This window comes from Eubalaena glacialis, chromosome 5 (assembly GCF_028564815.1).
Source record: "Eubalaena glacialis isolate mEubGla1 chromosome 5, mEubGla1.1.hap2.+ XY, whole genome shotgun sequence".
In the NCBI taxonomy this organism is placed as follows: Eukaryota; Metazoa; Chordata; class Mammalia; order Artiodactyla; family Balaenidae; genus Eubalaena; species Eubalaena glacialis.
In genome coordinates this window covers 77,767,451-77,786,841 of record NC_083720.1, presented here as the reverse complement: position 1 = coordinate 77,786,841, position 19,391 = coordinate 77,767,451, and the positions used below count along the sequence as shown (strand labels likewise).

The 19,391-nt window shown below is 35.3% G+C and overlaps 1 protein-coding gene across 1 annotated transcript in view; it reads right to left on the bottom strand.

Moving 5' to 3' along the window:
• CEP135 (centrosomal protein 135) overlaps positions 1-19,391 on the bottom strand; it is a 69,381-nt gene that overhangs the window by 31,160 nt on the left and 18,830 nt on the right. Inside the window, exons 7-13 of the mRNA XM_061191397.1 lie at positions 18,766-18,894; positions 16,631-16,846; positions 13,615-13,680; positions 10,945-11,083; positions 8,021-8,244; positions 3,405-3,557; positions 2,352-2,504 (exon numbers count right to left, since the gene is read on the bottom strand). Coding sequence (XP_061047380.1) covers positions 2,352-2,504; positions 3,405-3,557; positions 8,021-8,244; positions 10,945-11,083; positions 13,615-13,680; positions 16,631-16,846; positions 18,766-18,894 — 1,080 coding nt within the window. The remainder of the gene's footprint in view (positions 1-2,351; positions 2,505-3,404; positions 3,558-8,020; positions 8,245-10,944; positions 11,084-13,614; positions 13,681-16,630; positions 16,847-18,765; positions 18,895-19,391) is intronic.

Below are 19,391 nucleotides of genomic sequence, written 5' to 3'. Positions count from 1 at the left end.
AGGACTTTGTGATTAAATAAGAGATAGGAGCTTTCAGGGAAAGAGGACTCAGTGCCTGGGTTCAACAACTGGGTAGATAGATAGTGGAACAACAGGAAACTATTAGAGAAGACTTAAAGACTGAGAGAATTAGTTCAGTTTTTATGTAAAAGACCTATTGTAAACTCATAAATCCTGACTCTTGTAATCCAGAAAGATTCTGGTAATATGAGTGTCACTTTTTCTGAGTTTTTGGTACAAGTGCATTTTTTAAATCCTGTTTTTACATTCCTTAGTCATTTCAATGATATGGAAAAGGCTAAACCAGTAGGTTGTACTAAAGTTGCCACATTGCACAGAAGTTTTCCATTTGGTAATTTTAACAATTATTTTTATAAAAAAGCACTTTCTGGAAGGCAATATTCCAAAGGATCCCAATTAAAAGTATTTTGTAGGGGTAAAACTTTAACTGAAAATTTATGACATAAAGACTACCCTTAGTGGGAGGGAAGGAGATGCAAGAGGGAAGAGATATGGGAACATATGTATATGTATAACTGATTCACTTTGTTATAAAGCAGAAACTAACACACCATTGTAAAGCAATTATACTTCAATAAAGATGTTTAAAAAAAAAAAAAAAAAAGACTACCCTTATAATACTTAAATGTTTTTATTCTTAATCTTAGCAACTAATTTCTAAGCATTAATTCAATAATATTTATTGGAAGTAAACTATGGACTCTGTAATAGTAACAGTAATAGTTAATATTGAGTTCTTATAATGTACTGAGCAGTATTAAGTGGTTTATGTATATTAAAATTTTGGGGGAGATTATGAAATATAAAATACTGCCCCTAGATATTATACCAAAAGCACAAGCAATAAAAGAAAAAATAGATAAATTGGACTTCATCAAAATTAAAAACTATCTGTGCTTCAAAGGACAATACTAAGAAAATGAAAAGACAACCCACTGAATGGGGGAAAGTATTTGCAAATCATATACCTGATAAGGGGATTGTATTGAGAATATATTGATATAAATTATTCTTACAATTCAATAATAATGAGACAACCCCATTTAAAAATGGGCAAAGGATCTGAATAGACACTAAAGAAGATACACAAGTGACCAAATAAGCACTGAAAATAAGCACATTAGCTAACAGAGAAATGCAAATGAAAACCACAATGGATACTACTTCACACCCACCAGCATGATGGTAATAAAAAAGATAGATAATAACAAGTATTGGTGAGGATGTAGAGAAATTAGAACTCTTATACACTGTTGGTGGGAATATAAATGGTAAAGCCACTTTGGAAAACAGCTTGGCAGTTGCTCAAATGGTTAGTTATAGTTATCATATGAATCCTGGTATATGTCCAAGATAAATGAAAACATATATCCACACAAAAAGTTGTATACAGGTGTTCATAGCACCATTATTCATAACAGCCAAAAAATAGAAACCACCCCAATGATAAATAAAATATTTTCTATCCATAAAATGGAATATTATTCCACAATAAAAAGGAATAAAGTATTGATACATACTGCATAATGGATGAATCTTGAAAACATTATGCTAAGCTATGGAAGCCAGCCATAAAGAAACACATACTGAATGATTCAATTTATATGAAATGTCCAGAGTAGGTAAATCTAGAGATAGAAAGTAGATTAGTGGTTGTCTAGGCCTGAGGAGGTTGGGGGAAATTAAGAGTGGCTGCTATTGGGTACAGGGTTTCTTTTTGAGGTAATGAAAATGCTCTAAAATTGATTGTGGTGATGGTTGAACGAGGCTGTGAATATACTAAAACCAAAGAATTGTACACTTTAAATGGGTGAATTATATGGTAAAGTGAATATCTCAATGAAGTTGTTTTACAAAAAAAGATAATGCCCCTCCACATGAAGGACTTCCTATTGAGATCAGAGGTTGGTTCTTTTCTATAAAGAACCAGATAATAAATATTTTAGGCTTTGTGGACCATACAGTTTTTGTTGCAGTTACTCAACTCTGCCACTGCAGCACAAAAAAAGCTACACAAAACACATAAACGAATGAGTATTCCAATGAGTATTCCAATTAATGAGTATTATCAACAATGAAATCTGAGTTTCATAATTTTCATGTCATGAAATATTTTTCTTTTGATATTTTTTCAATGATTTTAAAATGTAAAAACCATTCTTAGCACACAGGCCATACAAAAACACAGCGTTCTGGATTTGGCTCATGTGCCATTGTTTGCCAACCTCTGATCTAGATTCAAAATAGTCATGTCACAGGAAAACATAAAAAGACCTCCCTTTTCTCAATAAATTATCTTTTAAAAATAAGTAAATTAAGTCAATACGTACTTTTAATTTTTCTTTTAAAGCTTCGTTTTCTGCCATAATCCTTCTTAAGTCAGATAATGCAAGTTCTTTTTCCTTTTCCATAAGACTAACAGTATTACGGGAGACTGTGGTTTGGGTAGATTCTTGTCTGAGTTCAGATAATTCTTCCTGTGCCTTAATGTATTAAAGATATAAATTAAAAAACATTGGATATGCTCCCAGTTAAAAAAAGGCAAACTAAACATATGCTACTTTTGCTCTCTTCCCAAATGCCACCAAAATGAGAGTAAAAGGATTAATGTAATAATAGTAATAATAAAAACAAAGGACAAGGAGATTGAGGGAAGTGCCAGCCACAAAATTTGGGAAACCAAATAGCAGATGGACAACTAGTAATTAACTAAGCAGTCCCAAGAAAGCAGAAATCTAAGCCAACAGTGGGAAAAGCCCAGAAGTGGATCAATTTGTACTGCAGAATCCCAAAAAAGCACCAGAAGTGAAAACGGCTTTCTCAACTTGGCCTCTTAACCTGTATATCCTTCTCTCCCTCTCAAAATAGCAATAGGATTTCATGGGAGATTGGTATGGGAACAAATTTTGGTGATAAACACCATGCTTTGCTCAGACTCACCTTGCCCTCTGACAACTGAGGCTTTATAATTAGCCCAAACTGTACTGAATCTCCCCCCTATCCCTAGAGGCTAAGTCCTTAATATCCAATTAGTGAGTGCTACCCACTGTTTCATAGACATATCCCAACATGTCTGAATCCCAAGGATACACTTGGCTCAGAGTCAGGCTGAGACTCATTCAGTAGTTTTAGAAATAGGGAATTATCCCTAACTGACCTGACCCATAGATAAGCTAGAAAAGAGGAAGAATAAATATGAAAAAGCAATAGAAATCTCTGCTTTGGGAACAGGATGATAGCAGAAACTATTACTTATTAATTCTAACTGTGAAGGAAAATCACTAAGGTCCATATATTACAGTAATTTAAAGGATATATACTGGTACCATTACAGTTAACTGGTGCTATATAATCTGTTGGCTTAATTATAATCAATATCTTACTTCATTATATAAGACACTTAGTTTATCTCTTTCTGCTGTCAATAATTTAACATTGGATTGTATATCCTCCATATGTTTTTCAAATCTTTCTAGCATATGCTGAAGTTCATCTCTTTCTCTTGTGATCAGATGAATTTCTGAGTTGTAATCACCCTGAAACATAATTCAAAAACAGAAGTTATCATTTGTTATAATTATCACCATTTGGTTGCCACAAGGATGCTGATGATGAGACTGACTGAAAGATGCTAACAGACAAAAAGAACACAACTTCCTTTAATGTAATTAAGGAACACAATATTTAATCTATAAGGAGAGAAGGAGAGAGAGTGCTGGCAGTACTGGGGCAAATTTCCTGGCCTTCAAGTTCCCAGCAAGGGACCCAGTTGCCACTGATACTACTTGATCAGATTCCATGAGATGTTTCAACTGTCATTCTCCCTGAGTTGTTTATACTGGTGGTAACTAAAGTATAATCCCCAGACCAGAAGCATGTAGCATCTGGGAACTTGTTAGGCATGCAAGTTTTGGGACCCACCCCAGACCTACTCAATCAGAAACTTTGGGGACAGGGCCCAGTAACTGGTTCATCAAGCCCTCCAGGTGATTCTGATTCATACTGATTGTTGGGAATCCCTAGTTTATAACCCACTCCAGGGGAGGAATTAAGAGGGTATGTGTATAGCTGCTCATCCAGTACAAGTAACTGTACAGCCTAGCACATTCCTCAGTGTCCTCTGTGACTGAATCTAAGATCAATTTCCCTAGCACACCAACCCCCAACTATCCCAGCTTCAAACCTATGTGAGGTCTATTTTTGCAATCAGATAAATATTTCTCTTTTTTTAAGATTTATTTTATTATTTATTTATTTATTTATTTTTGGCTGCATTGGGTCTTAGTTGCGGCACGCAGGCCCTTCGCTGCAGCACGCGGGATTCTCTACAGTTGTGGAGTGTGGGTCTTCTCTTCTGAAGTTGTGGCGTGCAGGCTCCAGGGAGCGTGAGCTCTGTAGTTTGCGGCACGTGGGCTCTCTAGTTGAGGCGGGCGAGCTCAGTAGTTGTGGCGTGCGCAGGCTTAGTTGCCCTGCGGCATGTGGGATCTTAGTTCCCCGACCAGGGATCGAACCCGCGTCCCCTGCATTGGAAGGCCGATTCTTTACCACTGGACCACCAGGAAAGTCCCAATATAAATATTTCTACCAGACGGTGTACATTAGGGACGTTCACTGAATAAGCAACTACTTCCAACATTTCTAAAACAAGATTATGCCTATTATTCCAGTACAATTCAAAAAATCCACTATCTTCATAGCTATTGTAGAAAATAAATATGGTAAATGTAGACTTGGGATCTGTGGTATATTAATGTTCAAGTACTAAATGCAGAAGCTCCAGATAGTGATAATCTGATAATTTGGTACACTGGGAAGCATCCTGATCTATGTTATTCAATATCTACTGTGCACATACCATGACCAATGTAGACTTGGTAAATGGTAGATATCTGTGAAGTTCCCTTCACCTGCCACTTGGAAATAAGTTATCCTCTTGGTTAAACAAGCAAAATCAAGGCATAATGGATGAGATTAGCTATCTGGACACCTTAAAGGACAAGATATATTATAGGACAAAAGCAATTAGGGTGAGGACTTAATCAAGATTTAAATAACGATAAAAGAAAATCTGTAACTTAACAGTATCTAAATAAAAATATCTTACAGAAAGGAGGTGGGCTGCCTATGTTTTAGAAAAGGAGAGCTCGGGCTTCCCTGGTGGTGCAGTGGTTGAGAATCTGCCTGCCAATGCAGGGGACACGGGTTCGAGCCCTGGTCTGGGAAGATCCCACATGCCGCGGAGCAACTGGGCCCGTGAGCCACAGCTACTGAGCCTGCGCGTCTGGAGACTGTGCTCCACAACAAGAGAGGCCGCGACAGTGAGAGGCCCGCGCACCGCAATGAAGAGCGCCCCCGCTCGCCGCAACTAGAGAAAGCCCTCGCACAGAAACGAAGACCCAACACAGCTAAAAAATAAATAAATAAATAAATAAATTTATAGAAAAGGAGAGCTCAATGAATAAGGATTTGACAGTCTATTTTCATTACTGTCTAGGTCTCAGCTTAAACGTCACTTTCTCTAAGGAGTCCTTCAAGATTCTCCAACCTAATTCAGATCTCCCTCAATGTACTCTTGTAGCATTCTGAATCTTTCCTGTATTCTTTCCTCATTAACACTTACTATACATGAGATTATAAAGTTAGTTACATGATTGGGTGTTTAATATGTCTTTACCACTAAAATGTAAGCTCTATCAGGGACACAGTAGGTATCTGGTCTTACCACATCTTCAGCACCTAGCATGGTACCCAGTAAAATGAATGAATTCCCTACTTTTCCAAATATATCTTGTATGTAGGTATTTATATTTGTGTTAATAATTCCCTTTTACCACTCCATTGTTCCTAAGACACACACACGTGCGCACACACAATGCTAAAGACTGTGAGGATAGCAAATAGGTCTTCTTTATCTCATATTCTGGGTGTCTCATTCATAGTACATTCTCAGTATATGTCTACTGAACCGAACCTAATTTTCTACCTAGACCTGATGTGCTTTGAACCAGCAAATAATAAGGAAATGAAACATTTACTAGGAACTAGGTGTTATGCTGAACCCTTCTACAAATTATCTCATGTAACCTTCACAAGAGGCTGTAGTTACTTTCCTCACTTTGCAAATGAGGAAACATGAAGTTAGGTAACTTGTCTAAGGTCATAAAGCCAGTGTGCAGAGTTGACACTTCTATCAGGTTTCCAACTCCAAAGCACTTTCCGCTACACTATACTCAAAACTCACATTTGGAACCCTAGTGAGTACAAGGTGAAAGAGGACAGTGCCGTCCCTACACAGACAACAGAGAATCAATGGGTGTACTGTTGACAAAAATCATTGATATTAAAAATGTCAATATTTTTCTGAGTTGCTGCAATCCCAAGAAACTCTGCCTAACAATTTGCCATAAAGCAGGGGTTGAAAACTCACAGCCTGTACCTAATTCAGCTTTAGAGAGGTCTTTGTTGTCTGCCAACAAGTGTTTCTAAACACGTTTAAAATACTAAATTTTAGGTGGGAATTTACCCTAGTTCCCAGCACTCACAACTGTCTTACACTCCATCCATTTCACTCATGTACATCACCCATTATTCCCTACCATGTCTGAAATTTATTACTGGGACTTTAAAATGCTATCAATGTCCCCACTTTCTGAACTTTAGAAAGTAAATTCTTTATCTATGTCAGGTAACATGAGAACATTTCAAGAAGTAAATAAGTTGAAGGGGGGGAAAGTCTCTCCTAATTTCACCAGTACCTTACCAGTATATCTCAATTTGTCTTTCAATTATGAATTCACACCAAGCAAACAAATCAAATATTTAAAAGCGTTGAGGTACTTATCTACTCAGTTCTATTTAATAAATACTTGATTAAACTCATCAACCATCTTGTAGAAGATTGTCTGACACAATGAAGGTGATCAATTCAGTGATTTTTCCTGATCCCTAGGTATATATGGAGCTTGAAAAACAACTCAGTACACATAAATTAACTTACACTGTATTTTCCACCAATTCATTGTGCTTGTAACAGATAACATAGCATAGTGTTTAAACTAAACTTTGTAAATCAAATTCAGCCACTAGCCAATGAGGTTAAAAAACAGTCTAATCAGAAAATGACTCAAAACCATTTGACAATGGACAGAGGTCTTCAGGAAAAGGATGACATAATCGGTTAATAGAGCCAAGTCTGAAATCAAATGTTCTGAGTTTTAATGATTTTACTCCCAACTTCCCCTAATTTTATCTAGTGTGTAGACAACGTTAGGGTCACATAAGCCTCCAGGACTCCTATAGCTCCAAAGCTTAAAATAAAGAAAAATCTAAAGAACCCAAATGATATTCATAAAATGTTGAAAATAATTAAGACCTAAAATAGAGATACATGCTTTTAATCTCTTATAAATCATGGTTAACTTTAAGTAATATATGTCTTTAGACCACCGAGTTGTAAATGTGATTGTAGTGGACAAATGGGATGATCTGTCCAGCACTCACTGACATTTTGTACCTTCCCCTGTTGCATAGTTATCATGGAAGATGACTGGTCTGTACAATGTGGCCTGGCTTTCTGACTGGTCCAAGGCTGGGAATGGCATGAAGCCATATAAACAAAGCCACTCTGCTTCAAGAGACAAAATGCATCTGATACAGGAAGTAAAGGATAGAAAGAGAGGAAATGTCCAATAGCACAAGTTCCTGGTTCCAGTTTCTGGAAGCTCAGATGCCCCTGCACTCCTCCCATATATATAATGAGCTATTCAATCTTTCCTTAATTTCCAGGAGTCAGTATGCTTTGCTTTGTTCTTAAGTAGTTTTCCTAATTAATTCAGTATTCCTAAAGTACAGGTCATGGAGGAAAACAAAAATCAAAATTAAGAAAGACTTCTTAAAAGCAAGTAGAATAACGTTACATTTAATACAATAATAAACCATAAAAGTTTGCTCATAAAGATACTTTCTTGCATTATCAATTACTCTCATAAAGAGATATTACCTTTTCTAGTGTCTTAAATACTGGAATTTTTTCACATGTAGAATGACTTCGAGAGCAAGATCTTCGCTGTATTAAATGCTGGAGTCTTTCTAGCTCTTTCTTATAAAAATCTCGTTCATCTTCTATACCTTTCAGAAATGTATCTAAACGAGAAGGTGACTTGTCTCGTCGTTTTATTCCATGTTCTAGCCTCATCCTCTCAACTTCCAAAGTAAGTTCTTTTTCTGCAAATTAAAGTATAAAATATTAAAACAATGTTGCATATAAAATGTATAATCAGCCAAATAAATTATATCAATAACTTTTACAATGTAGGTTACTAAAAATCATTAGTTATTTCGTATATCACCTATAACTGCCAGATATCAAAGAGGTAAATGCTGAAAGGAAAAGAGAAAAAAAACAAAAGCAAAAATTAAAAGTTTAAATAAAATCCAATAAGTCAAAGTCTTCTACCTTTGTCATATACAAGGATAGGTACTATTTAGTACTACACAGTAGTACTGAAGCAGTAAATCACCACATGGTACATTATGATGACCTGAAAATGCACTACAAGAAAATTTACCTGTAAACAATTGATCATAATGTGGGCAATTTTAACATTAAGCTTGAATTTAATATAGTATATACACAAAGAGGTCAAAACAACTAGTCTTTCTTCAAATAGACACAATTATTAACTTTTACCATAGAAATCACCTTTTCAGGAGTCAAAACTAGCCTAATACTGGCAATTTCATATAGTTCAATTTAACTGATATTCTTTACAACTCTAAAGCATGAAATGATTTTCAAGACATTTTCTGATTCACTTCCCATCTTTTCTTTCATTCATTCCACAGATAATTATTGAGTATTTACTATATGCCCAGCATGAGCTAAGTATACAAGTATGAAAAACATAGCCAAGGTCAAATAATTATTCTAGTTGTAGTAGGACAAGAGCTACAAAAGAACAGCATGCAATGCAATCTGGAGGATGAATAGGGGAATTCATTCTGAGGAGTGACCAGAGAGGTAAGAAAGTATGAGAGTGGAAGGAACAGGCAAATGTGTTAAATGCTAAGCCAAATAAATTGATGAATGGAAAGTGTCCACTGCATTTACCATAATGGAGGTGAGTGGTGACCTTAACAAGAGCTGTTTTATTGGTGACGTGAGAGGACAGAGCCAACTGGAGTGGACTGAGGTGCTAAAGGGTAGTTGGTGATCAAGCAGAAAAGTATAGATGACTTTTTAAGATGTTAAAGCTATGATGAGAAGGAAAGAGTGGCTGGATAGGAATGGGTACAATTTTTGCTTTTAGAATGGGAGAAGGGTAAGCACGTTTGAATACCAATGGGAAAAAACAGTACAAAGGCTAAAGTTAGGAAAGGAGATAATTAATATGAAAGCGTTTTAAAATTAGAGAGAATGGGATCTAGAGAACAGATGGAGGCAGTGGCCTTTCACAAGAGGTACATGTAACAGGAGGGAAGATAAAGACGGACAGGTTCAAGACCTGGGGACAGGAAACCTACGGAATGCCTCCCTGACGGCTTCCATTTTCTTAGGGGAAACCAAAGGTTAAGATCATCCTCTTAGAATGGGTTTACTGAGAATGAAAAACATTTGAAAATGTTCCCTGCAGAGACTGGGCAACTAAGCAGTAAGAAATATAGAGTAAGAGTTCCATACATCACTGAGGGGGTGGGTGCTGTGGTTTGGGACCATATAATTTACGGTGCCATCGATACTGTCAGGTGCACACGCAAGGAGTGCTTAGCTGCTCGTGTGTTAAGTGTTTTGGTTGATCCATGGCTAGGTTTTGGGCAGGGGGATGTATTCAAAACACAAAGAAACGAGGGAGTTTCAGGTATCTGAAAAATTACACTGAAATGGCAGGATAGAGCTAGCATGAAAGGAAGTAAATTGCAAACTTTTATATGTAGGTCTAAGCACTTTAATAATATATTAACCCATTTAATCCTCACAACAACCTTTTGGGTTAGGTGCCATCATTAACCACATAGATATGGAAACTGAAGCAATGTTAAGTAACATGCTCAAGTCATACAGCTGGTAAGTAGAGAAGGTCAGACAGATTATCCACATGAATGCTGAAGAGCCTAGGATATAGCTTCTTCTTAAAATAGCACACTGGCTTTCTTTCACTACATGGAGTTTGATGGCACCAGGCTTCCACACTTGCCAACCCCTCTGCCTGGAAAATTTCCCCAGATCTTCATATGGCTGGTGTCCTGTCACTAAGCCCTTGGATCAGTCGATCTCTAGCATACCCTCCCATTGTATTTGAAAACCCTTATCACCTAAAACTAACTTCTTCACTTATGTGCTACTAGTTTGTCTCCCTAACTAGATTAAAGCCGCCACAAGAGCAGGGGCCTTGTGTATCTTGTTTACCATTATGTACCCTGGCACCAAAACCGGTTCATAAACACTTGTCAAATGAATGAATGAACAAATGAATGAATTCTTACAAGTTCCTTAAACCAACTCATTTAGGATGGGGTACCTGGCAGAAAGCCTATTTCAAGTGTGTGTGTGTGTACTTTAAGATGATAAAACTCCATTTACTTAAAAAGATTCTATACTTCAATCTTCCACTATTTCAGAATGGTCTTCCACGTAGTCTTAATTAATTCTATTATTGCATGCCTCAAAGAAGGATATACGTACATTAAAAAATATTCAACCGGGGTTCCCTGTACCAACTAGTCAGAATGTAAAAGGCCCCTGTAAGGTCCTTGAGGCAGAGAGGTTTTCTACTGTATCTCAGTCCCTACTCTGGTTTCTGATACACAGCAAGCACTCAACAAATATTTATTGAATGAATGAATGAAAGATCATCTACTACTAAAAATAATACATTAAGAGGAAATCACAATCACTTTTTAAGTTATCAACATTTTATATTTTACCTGTAACTGCAAAACTTTCAATTTTTTTGTTAAGTCTTTGCTTTTCTTGTTCAAGCTGATGAACAACAGTTTCCAGGTCTGATTTTATAAGGAGTTCATCGCTCAGTCTCTCCTTTTCTTTATGACATAAGTTTAATTCCTGAAAATTTTAACACTATAATTAAGATTTCTAGCAACTTTATAAATATTATAGCACTTAAAATAGATATTTGTAAGCACATTTATTTAAGAGTAATTCACATACACACTTTTAGTCAGTCAAATATATATGGTTTCAATGAAAGTTAATTATCAATTGTGGCTAAAAGCAACAATAAAACCCAAATTCAACAGTGCTCCTTCTAAAGTAGTAGAACTATTGGATTTTATTTTCTTTTAATTTGTTTAGCATATTGTCTTTTTAAAAAATGAGTATGTACTTGTGCAATAAAAAATTTTTAAGTTTTTTTTTATGTTTAAAGGAAAGCAGAAGACAGTGCTCTAAGACTATCATAGGTATACATAAGTACAAAGGTTTCTCTCTCAGCCTCATCTGCGCAATGAGGATAAGACCAGTACCTGGACACTGAGGATTCATCTATGAATGGATGACTCTATGAATGTGAAGCACTCTATACAGTGTCCGGCACATGGCAAGAACTTAATAAGTGTTAGCTAATAATATCACTAGTATTTACCTTAAAAATACATAAAATGCAGTACCAATGGAAAAAATAAGAAGGTCAGAAAGTACAGAAACAATCTTGCTGTCAGGCAACAATATTGAAACTTGGTCAGAGTTCTGAGACAAGCATTATGAATCACATATAACTGTATACAGTGTGCATACAAACAGCAGTGAACAAACAGCAAAAATCCCTGTCCTCACGGAGCTTACACTGTAGTGAAAACATCATCAAAACATCTACTTTACATTTATTGACCTCACTGGAGAATTTAAAAATATCTATGAAACTCAAGAGTAGACAACATTTAGCAGGTTTAGCTAATTCAATTATTCAATATTGAGCTGAACTGAATACCTGCAGTTGAATAAAACAGGAAGCCATTGTGATGCACTGTTAATAGTGAGCATATAAAAATCAACAAGTATTTGAACACCTACTATGTGCCAGCATATCACAAATGGCTTTGTTTTTTAATTTGCCTTATGACTGCCACCAGAACATTACAGCTTGACTGTAAAAAGAGTATAAGTAATGAGAAAACTTGGAAATTAGTATTAGTCTTTGCAATATTAGTGGAAACTCATCCAATTTAACAGGCTATTAAAAAAAATTCTTAACAATCTTTTGGATGACCACCTAGAAGTTTCTACCTGTAAGCAAGACATTCTTTCTGCCAGTTCTAGGCTCTAAGACTATATGCTATATCTAGGTTTATGCTGGGATGATTACTAGTTTTCTCATTTGAAGACCACCAGAACAAACAATATGACTAGTAAAATGGTTTGTAATGCCAAACAAAATTATTAAAAGACGATTGAGTGCTTTTAATAAAAGTCAACAAAATTTTACGAAGTAACTATCAATTTTTAGTTTAAATATTAGTAAACTGACAAGTCATAAAGTCATTTAAACAATATAAAATTCCTAACAGGTTTTCCAAATTTGAGTGTAACTTGCTACCTATTATGGATGATATTAAAGAATTATAAAAATATAAATGAAACTAAATATATCTATACAATGGAATATTACTTAGCCATAAAAAGAAGTAATGATACATGCTATGACATGCTTGAACCTTGAAAACATTGTGCTAAGTGAAAGCCAAACACAAAAGGTCACATATTATATAATTCCATTTATACAGAATATCCAGAATAGGCAAATCTACAGAAACAGAAAGCAGACCAGTGGTTGTCAGAGGCTGAGCAGAGGAAAATGAGGAGTGGCTGCTAATGGATATGAAGTTTTTTTCTGGAGTGATAAAATGTTCTGGAATTAGACAGTAATGAAAAACACCACTGCACCTCCTATCTTCCTCCTCACTCTTTTGCCCACACCAGCCTTGCCAATGGCAAGTTAAAGACTGACCAGACAGCCCCTCAGGGAGTGGATACAAAACTGCGGGAGCAGAGTAGCAATGAGACTCCTGAGAGATGAAGATCATTTTAATACCTTAAATTACTTTCTCACATTTTCTAAGAAACCAGTTCATTCATTTTAATCTCCGATGCCTTTATCTTATTCTGCTTACACTTTAGATAGCTTTCTATTGTCCACTAGAATAAAATCCAAACATCCTGCCACGGTTTAGAAGGTCTTCCATAATTTGGACAAACTATGGTTGCACTACTTTGTGCCTATACCAAAACCGCTGAATTGTTCACTTAAAAGAGTGAATATCATGATAGGTTAATTATACCTTAGTAAAAAAAAAGTAAAATAAAACATAAAAATTTTCTTGATGAAAACTCTAGCAATTCAATATAACAGCAGTCCCCAACCTTTTTGGCACCAGGGACCGGTTTTGTGGAGGACCATTTTTCCACGGATGTGGGGGGGGATGGCTCAGGCGGTAATGCGCGTGACGGGGAGCAGCAGATGAAGCTCTGCTCGACCGCCGCTCACCGCCTGCTGTGCGGCCCAGTTCCTAACAGGCCACGGACCAGCACCAGTCCACGGCCCGAGGGTTGGGGACCCCTGCAATATAACACCTACTTACCAGTTGAAGTTTTCCCATTGTTTCTTCAAGATTCCGCATTTCAGATAGCTTTTGCTTAATCTCTTTCTAGGAATAAAAAGCCTATTAGGTAAATACCTAAAAGTCAAGAATGCTTATCACTAAGTCACAGTGCAAATGAGACCAAGCCATTTTTCGAGCAGTTCATGTTCCCTCTCACCAGTGAGATCTGAGGCGTTAGCCAGCCCTAAGCCTCAATTTCAATGAGGAGGAGGCAAAGTTTAGGTTTCTCTTTAATTTCTTGGTATCCTGAATGCTTACAGGGACCTATCTGTAACATGTGAAACGAGAGGGCTACTTGAAAATCTTTTTCTATCTGTATACTTGTAGGACTTTCCTTGACCCTTGATTTTTAGGATTCATCTTGTGGCCCTGTCATTTCCTGACTTTCCTATCTTATTTGCTTTCTCACCACCTGCTACTACCAACCTGGATCCTCTATACTGCAACTGAGAGTGCTGAATGCCAAGGTTAAAATATTATAACCTAATAGGAATCTTTCATTGAGCCAAGTTGTCATTCTTGGTTACTGCCAATGGGACACGTGAAGCTGTGTTCAATATGTTGTATGCACAGCACAGAATATGCAAAAGGAAGTGGAAAAGGAGAGGAATGAGATACAGGAGTGCTGCAATGAAACTAAAGCCACAAAAGCAAAATTAAAACCGCAATAATTATGTTCTTCATTTTCAAGACTGTCTTGACTATTCTCGGTCCCTTAAGATTCCACATGAATTTTAGGATTTTTTTCCTATTTCTGTAAAAAATGCCATTGGGATTTGGAGAGGTATTACACTGAATCTGCACATTGTTTTGGGTAGTACAGACATTCGAGCAGTATACAGTCTTCCAATCCATGAACACAGGATATCTTTCCATTTATTTCTGTCTTAATTTCTTTCAGCAGTGTTTTATAGCTGTCAGGGTACAAGTCTTTTGCCTCCTTGATTAAGTTTATCCCTAAATACTTTATTCTTTTTTTTTTTTAATTAATTTATTTATTTTTGGCTGTGTTGGGTCTTCGTTTCTGTGCGAGGGCTCTCTCCAGTTGCGGCAAGCGGGGGTCACTCTTCATCGCGGTGCGCGGGCCTCTCACTATCACGGCCTCTCTTGTTGCGGAGCACAGGCTCCAGACGCGCAGGCTCAGTAGTTGTGGCTCATGGGCCTAGTCGCTCTGCGGCATGTGGGATTTTCCCAGACCAGGGCTCGAACCCATGTCCCCTGCATTGGCAGGCAGATTCTCAACCACTGCATCATCAGGGAAGCCCCCTTTATTCTTTTTTGATGCTACTGTAAATGGGATTATTTTCTTAATTTCCTTTTTGTATTTTAATTACTAGCATATAGAAATGCACCAGGTTTTTATGCAATGATTTTGTATCCTGCAAGTTTGCTGAATTTATTAGTTCTGTTTGTTTTTTCTTTTCTTTTTAATGGAATCTTTAGGGTTTTCTACACATAAGATCATCTCATCTGGAAACATAATTTTACTTCTTTCTTTTAATTTGGATGCCTTTTATTTCTTTTTCTTGCCTAATTCCTCTGGTTAGGACTGCCAGTACTATGTTGAATAGAAGTAGTGAGAATGGGCATCCTTCCCTTGCTCCTAACCTTAGAGGAAAAGTTTTCAGTCTTTTGTCACTGGGTATGATGTTAGCTGCGGGCTTTTCATAATATGGCCTTTATTATGTTGAGGTAGTTTCCTTCTATTCCCCTAATTAGTGGAGGTGACACTATAAAATTAACTCATATTATTCAACTGATGTAAAGTAGTGATCTTCAAACCAGGTTATACCCATTCCTGGGATAACATAAAGACTATCCAAGTATTATGTAAAACTATCATATATATATATATATATATATATATATATAAATGATATATTATTTACTATATATTATATATATATTATATATACATGTATATATAGTTTTAAGGAATCAACATCTGGATTCTTAATTTGCACATACAGTCCTTCTTAAAAATTATCTACCTGAGAACTTGCTTGTGCTCTAGGTATCATGTGAGTTCTTCTTTCCCACCTCCCCTTCCACAACTGCCTTTTCCCCACTTTTCAAAAGAAGGGCATGCACCTAATGTAATTCTATCTCTACTTATAAAAAACTTCTGAAGCCCAGACAAAAAGATAACCTGAAATGTTGGAGCTGGCCGAAGCCTTTGACTAAGACACTGTTTTCTCCCATTATATCTTACTAAGAGATGTATTTCCAATAAAATTTTACTTTTTTATTTAATAAGTATTTATCAACATTTGTACTACAGTTGTCACTTTGATCCACTGATTACTAATAATTATAATGATAACACTATTTAGAGGAAAATACTAAATACTAACACTCTGAACCTTACAGTCGCAGGACATTTTTTAAAATAAAAAATTCCAATTCATGTATTTTTTTAATTGCAGAGACATTTGATATGAGTTATTATAAAAAGATATTCAAGCATAAAATATGTTAAAATAGGATAAAATTTTGTGAGGATTTCAAGAAGGGTCATTTGGATTATACCGGCTATATTTAAAAGAATGATATGACAGTTTTAAGAGATCAATACTTACAAATGATTAGAAATTACATCCTTTGCATCTATTTAAACTTGAAGATGAAAAATGTTAGCTATCAACTTAAAAATGTGCAAGGACATACACAGTTTCGAAAAATACCTTTAAAGGTTCATGAGCACAAAGTGACTTAGAGGACAAACTTCAGAAGCCTGCTCACAATGCAGAGATAAAAGGACAGAGATGAAAATCTTGTAGGAAAAGAGGATAGAGTCTGGAGAGCTGTCCTAGGAAGAGATGTGCTTCAGAAAGACAAACAACTAGAAAAAGGGCAAGAATTTAGGGGATGTAAACAACACCTTAGAAAAACGTGAATCAAAAAACAAACCAAAAGGCCCGAATAGGACATCAAAAGGTCTCAAGCTCACCATACTCCAGGAGAATTAATGAGCACCTCCACAACCTAGACACACCTTTGCTTCCTCAAGTTCTTTGTCGGCAGTCTCAAGCACTTCTTCTTTATGTCTTTCCAACTGCTGTGCTAACTGGTCAATTTCAGTTAATTCCTGGCAGAGTTTTTCATTTTTGTTACTTAAATTAACAACTTCAGTAGTTACTGTTTCCTTGGTTTCCATAAGCTCTTGTATATGCTTTTCCAGGTCTTTATTAGCTTGCTGAAGAAAGTCAACCTAAATTGAATTTGTAATTCATAAGGTATATAAATTGGAAAATTATTAAAATACTGAACTTCAAAAATATTTCAAAATACTATATTTTTTAAAAAACCAAAAGTGAAAACCCCAGCTATTTTACATTGCAAACTTATACTGTTTTGATTTGCAAAACTGACAATGTGTGGTTTAGTAAAAATATATATGCACTGTCTTCAATTTTCAAGCATGGAAGGAAAGGATAAGTAAGAAATTTGTGTGAACTTTTTCCCAATACAGAGTTTTAAAAATATGACAAGATTATCACTACGATGATAATATTAGTCTAGAGTGCTGTCCAATATAGTAGCCACTAGCATCCACACATGGCTACTGAGCACTTAAAATGGGGCTAGTCCAAACAGAGATGTGCTATAAATGTAAAATACAAACAGGATCCCAAAGACTTAGTACAAAAAAAAGTAAAATGTTGCAATGATATTTGACAACATTGATTACGTATTGAAATGGTAATATTTTGGATATATTTAGGTAGATACATTATTAAAATTAATCTCATCTGTTTTCTTTTTACTTTTTTAATCAGGTTACTAGGAAATTTTAAATTACATATGTGGCTCATATCCTATTTCTATTGAACACCACTGCTCGAGAGCTACTGCTGATATTTGGGGCTTACTCTATTCTGATTGCAGTCTAGGCAGCAGTGACATCTAAATTTCTGAAGGTCGTGGAAACAGCCTAAATGTCCATCAGATGAATGGATAAAGAAGTTGTGGTGTGTATATATATACACACACACAATGCAATATTACCTAGCCATAAAAAAGAATGAAATAATGCCATTTACAGACACATGGATGGACCTAGAGATTATCATACTAAATGAAGTAAGTCAGAAAGACAAATACCATATGATATCACTTATATGTGGAATAAAAAAAAATAATACAAATGAACTTATTTACTAAACAGAAACAGACTCATAGACATAGAAAACAAACTTATGGTTACCAAAGGGGTAAGGGGATGGAGGACGGATAAATCAGGAGTTTGGAATTAGCAGATACAAACTACCATATATAAAATAAAGAACAAGGTCCTACTGTATAGCACAGGGAACTATATTCAATATCATGTAATAAAACATAATGGAAAAGAATATGAAAAAGAATACATATATAATATGTATAACTGAATCACTTTGCTGTATACCAGAAACTAACACACATTGTAACTCAACTATACTTCAATTAAAAAACAAATAAATAAATTTCTTAAGGTCATTTGTCATGCTTCATAGAAGTCTCTTGTTCTTTCACTCTTAGGTCAAATGCATGACAAGGGAAACCACTACATAGGTAAGTGAAAACTGTATGTTTAATTTTTATATTTATTTTAAAAAATCATTTTTTATATTATAAAAGAAATACTGTCATAAAAATTTTGAAAATGGAGAAAATCATAAATAAGACTATCCCATCACACAAAGATAAACTTTGTTAGTGTATTTTGGTATATTCTCTTCTAGTGTTTTCTCTCTCTGAATGCATACACACATTTTTTTTTTCCTGTGTTCACCAAGTGGATTTTTTAAAAATTAAAAATTTTTTTATACAGCAAGTTCTTATTAGTCATCAATTTTATACACACACTTTTTTTTTTTAAAGCAAATTGAAGGTTACATTTTACCTATGGTTTATTCTCTTCTTTTAAATATTTGTCATTATGGTATATATATTCCTACCTCATTAAATATTCTTTAAAAACATGATTTTTCAATAGCTGCACCCAATTTTGGATACTTTGACTCTATCAAATTTTTTCCACTGTAAATAATAGCCAAGCAAACAACCCTGTCACTTTCACAAACCCATAGACCATTATAAACACTTATGATTTTATATGCTCAGTGAAATAATTATAAAAGTCATTACCTGAATATTTAAATGAGCAATAAGCTTTTCGTTGGCTTTATTTCTAGTCTCCAGAGAAAGGATATCAGGGGAGCGACCCCCATCCAATGCAACAGACAGTCGTTCTATCTCTCGTTCTCTTAGTTCAATCTGAAGACAAAAAGTCATGCTATCATTTTAAAAACTCGGGTTTTAAACTGAAATGATTAACGCTGGACAAACATTTATTTGGATATACTTCCATTTTTCTTAGGTCCCACAATATATACAAAAGATTAACATTCATATATATACCCACACATAAATGGGATTATGAAATGAATTTATGCAGAGCAAAAATATACACAGAAAATACCAACCTAAGAATTGTCAACATAGGTTTCATAAGTATTTTTATTGAAGAGATTCTTCCTAATTTAATTTTTTTGTTCTGTTTTTTCCTCCTCTAAGAGTAGGCAATGTTTATATAAAAAGAAACTACTAACTACTGGAACTGAGTCTGAACTACTTCACTGCCTGGTGGAATAAATACGGGATAAACAAATGAATGTAAAACACAAAGGAAAGTGATTTGCTACTGAAACTCAATATTAAAAAGGATATGAGGCTGGAGTGAATTTAATTAATTATCTATTATTTAGAAAACA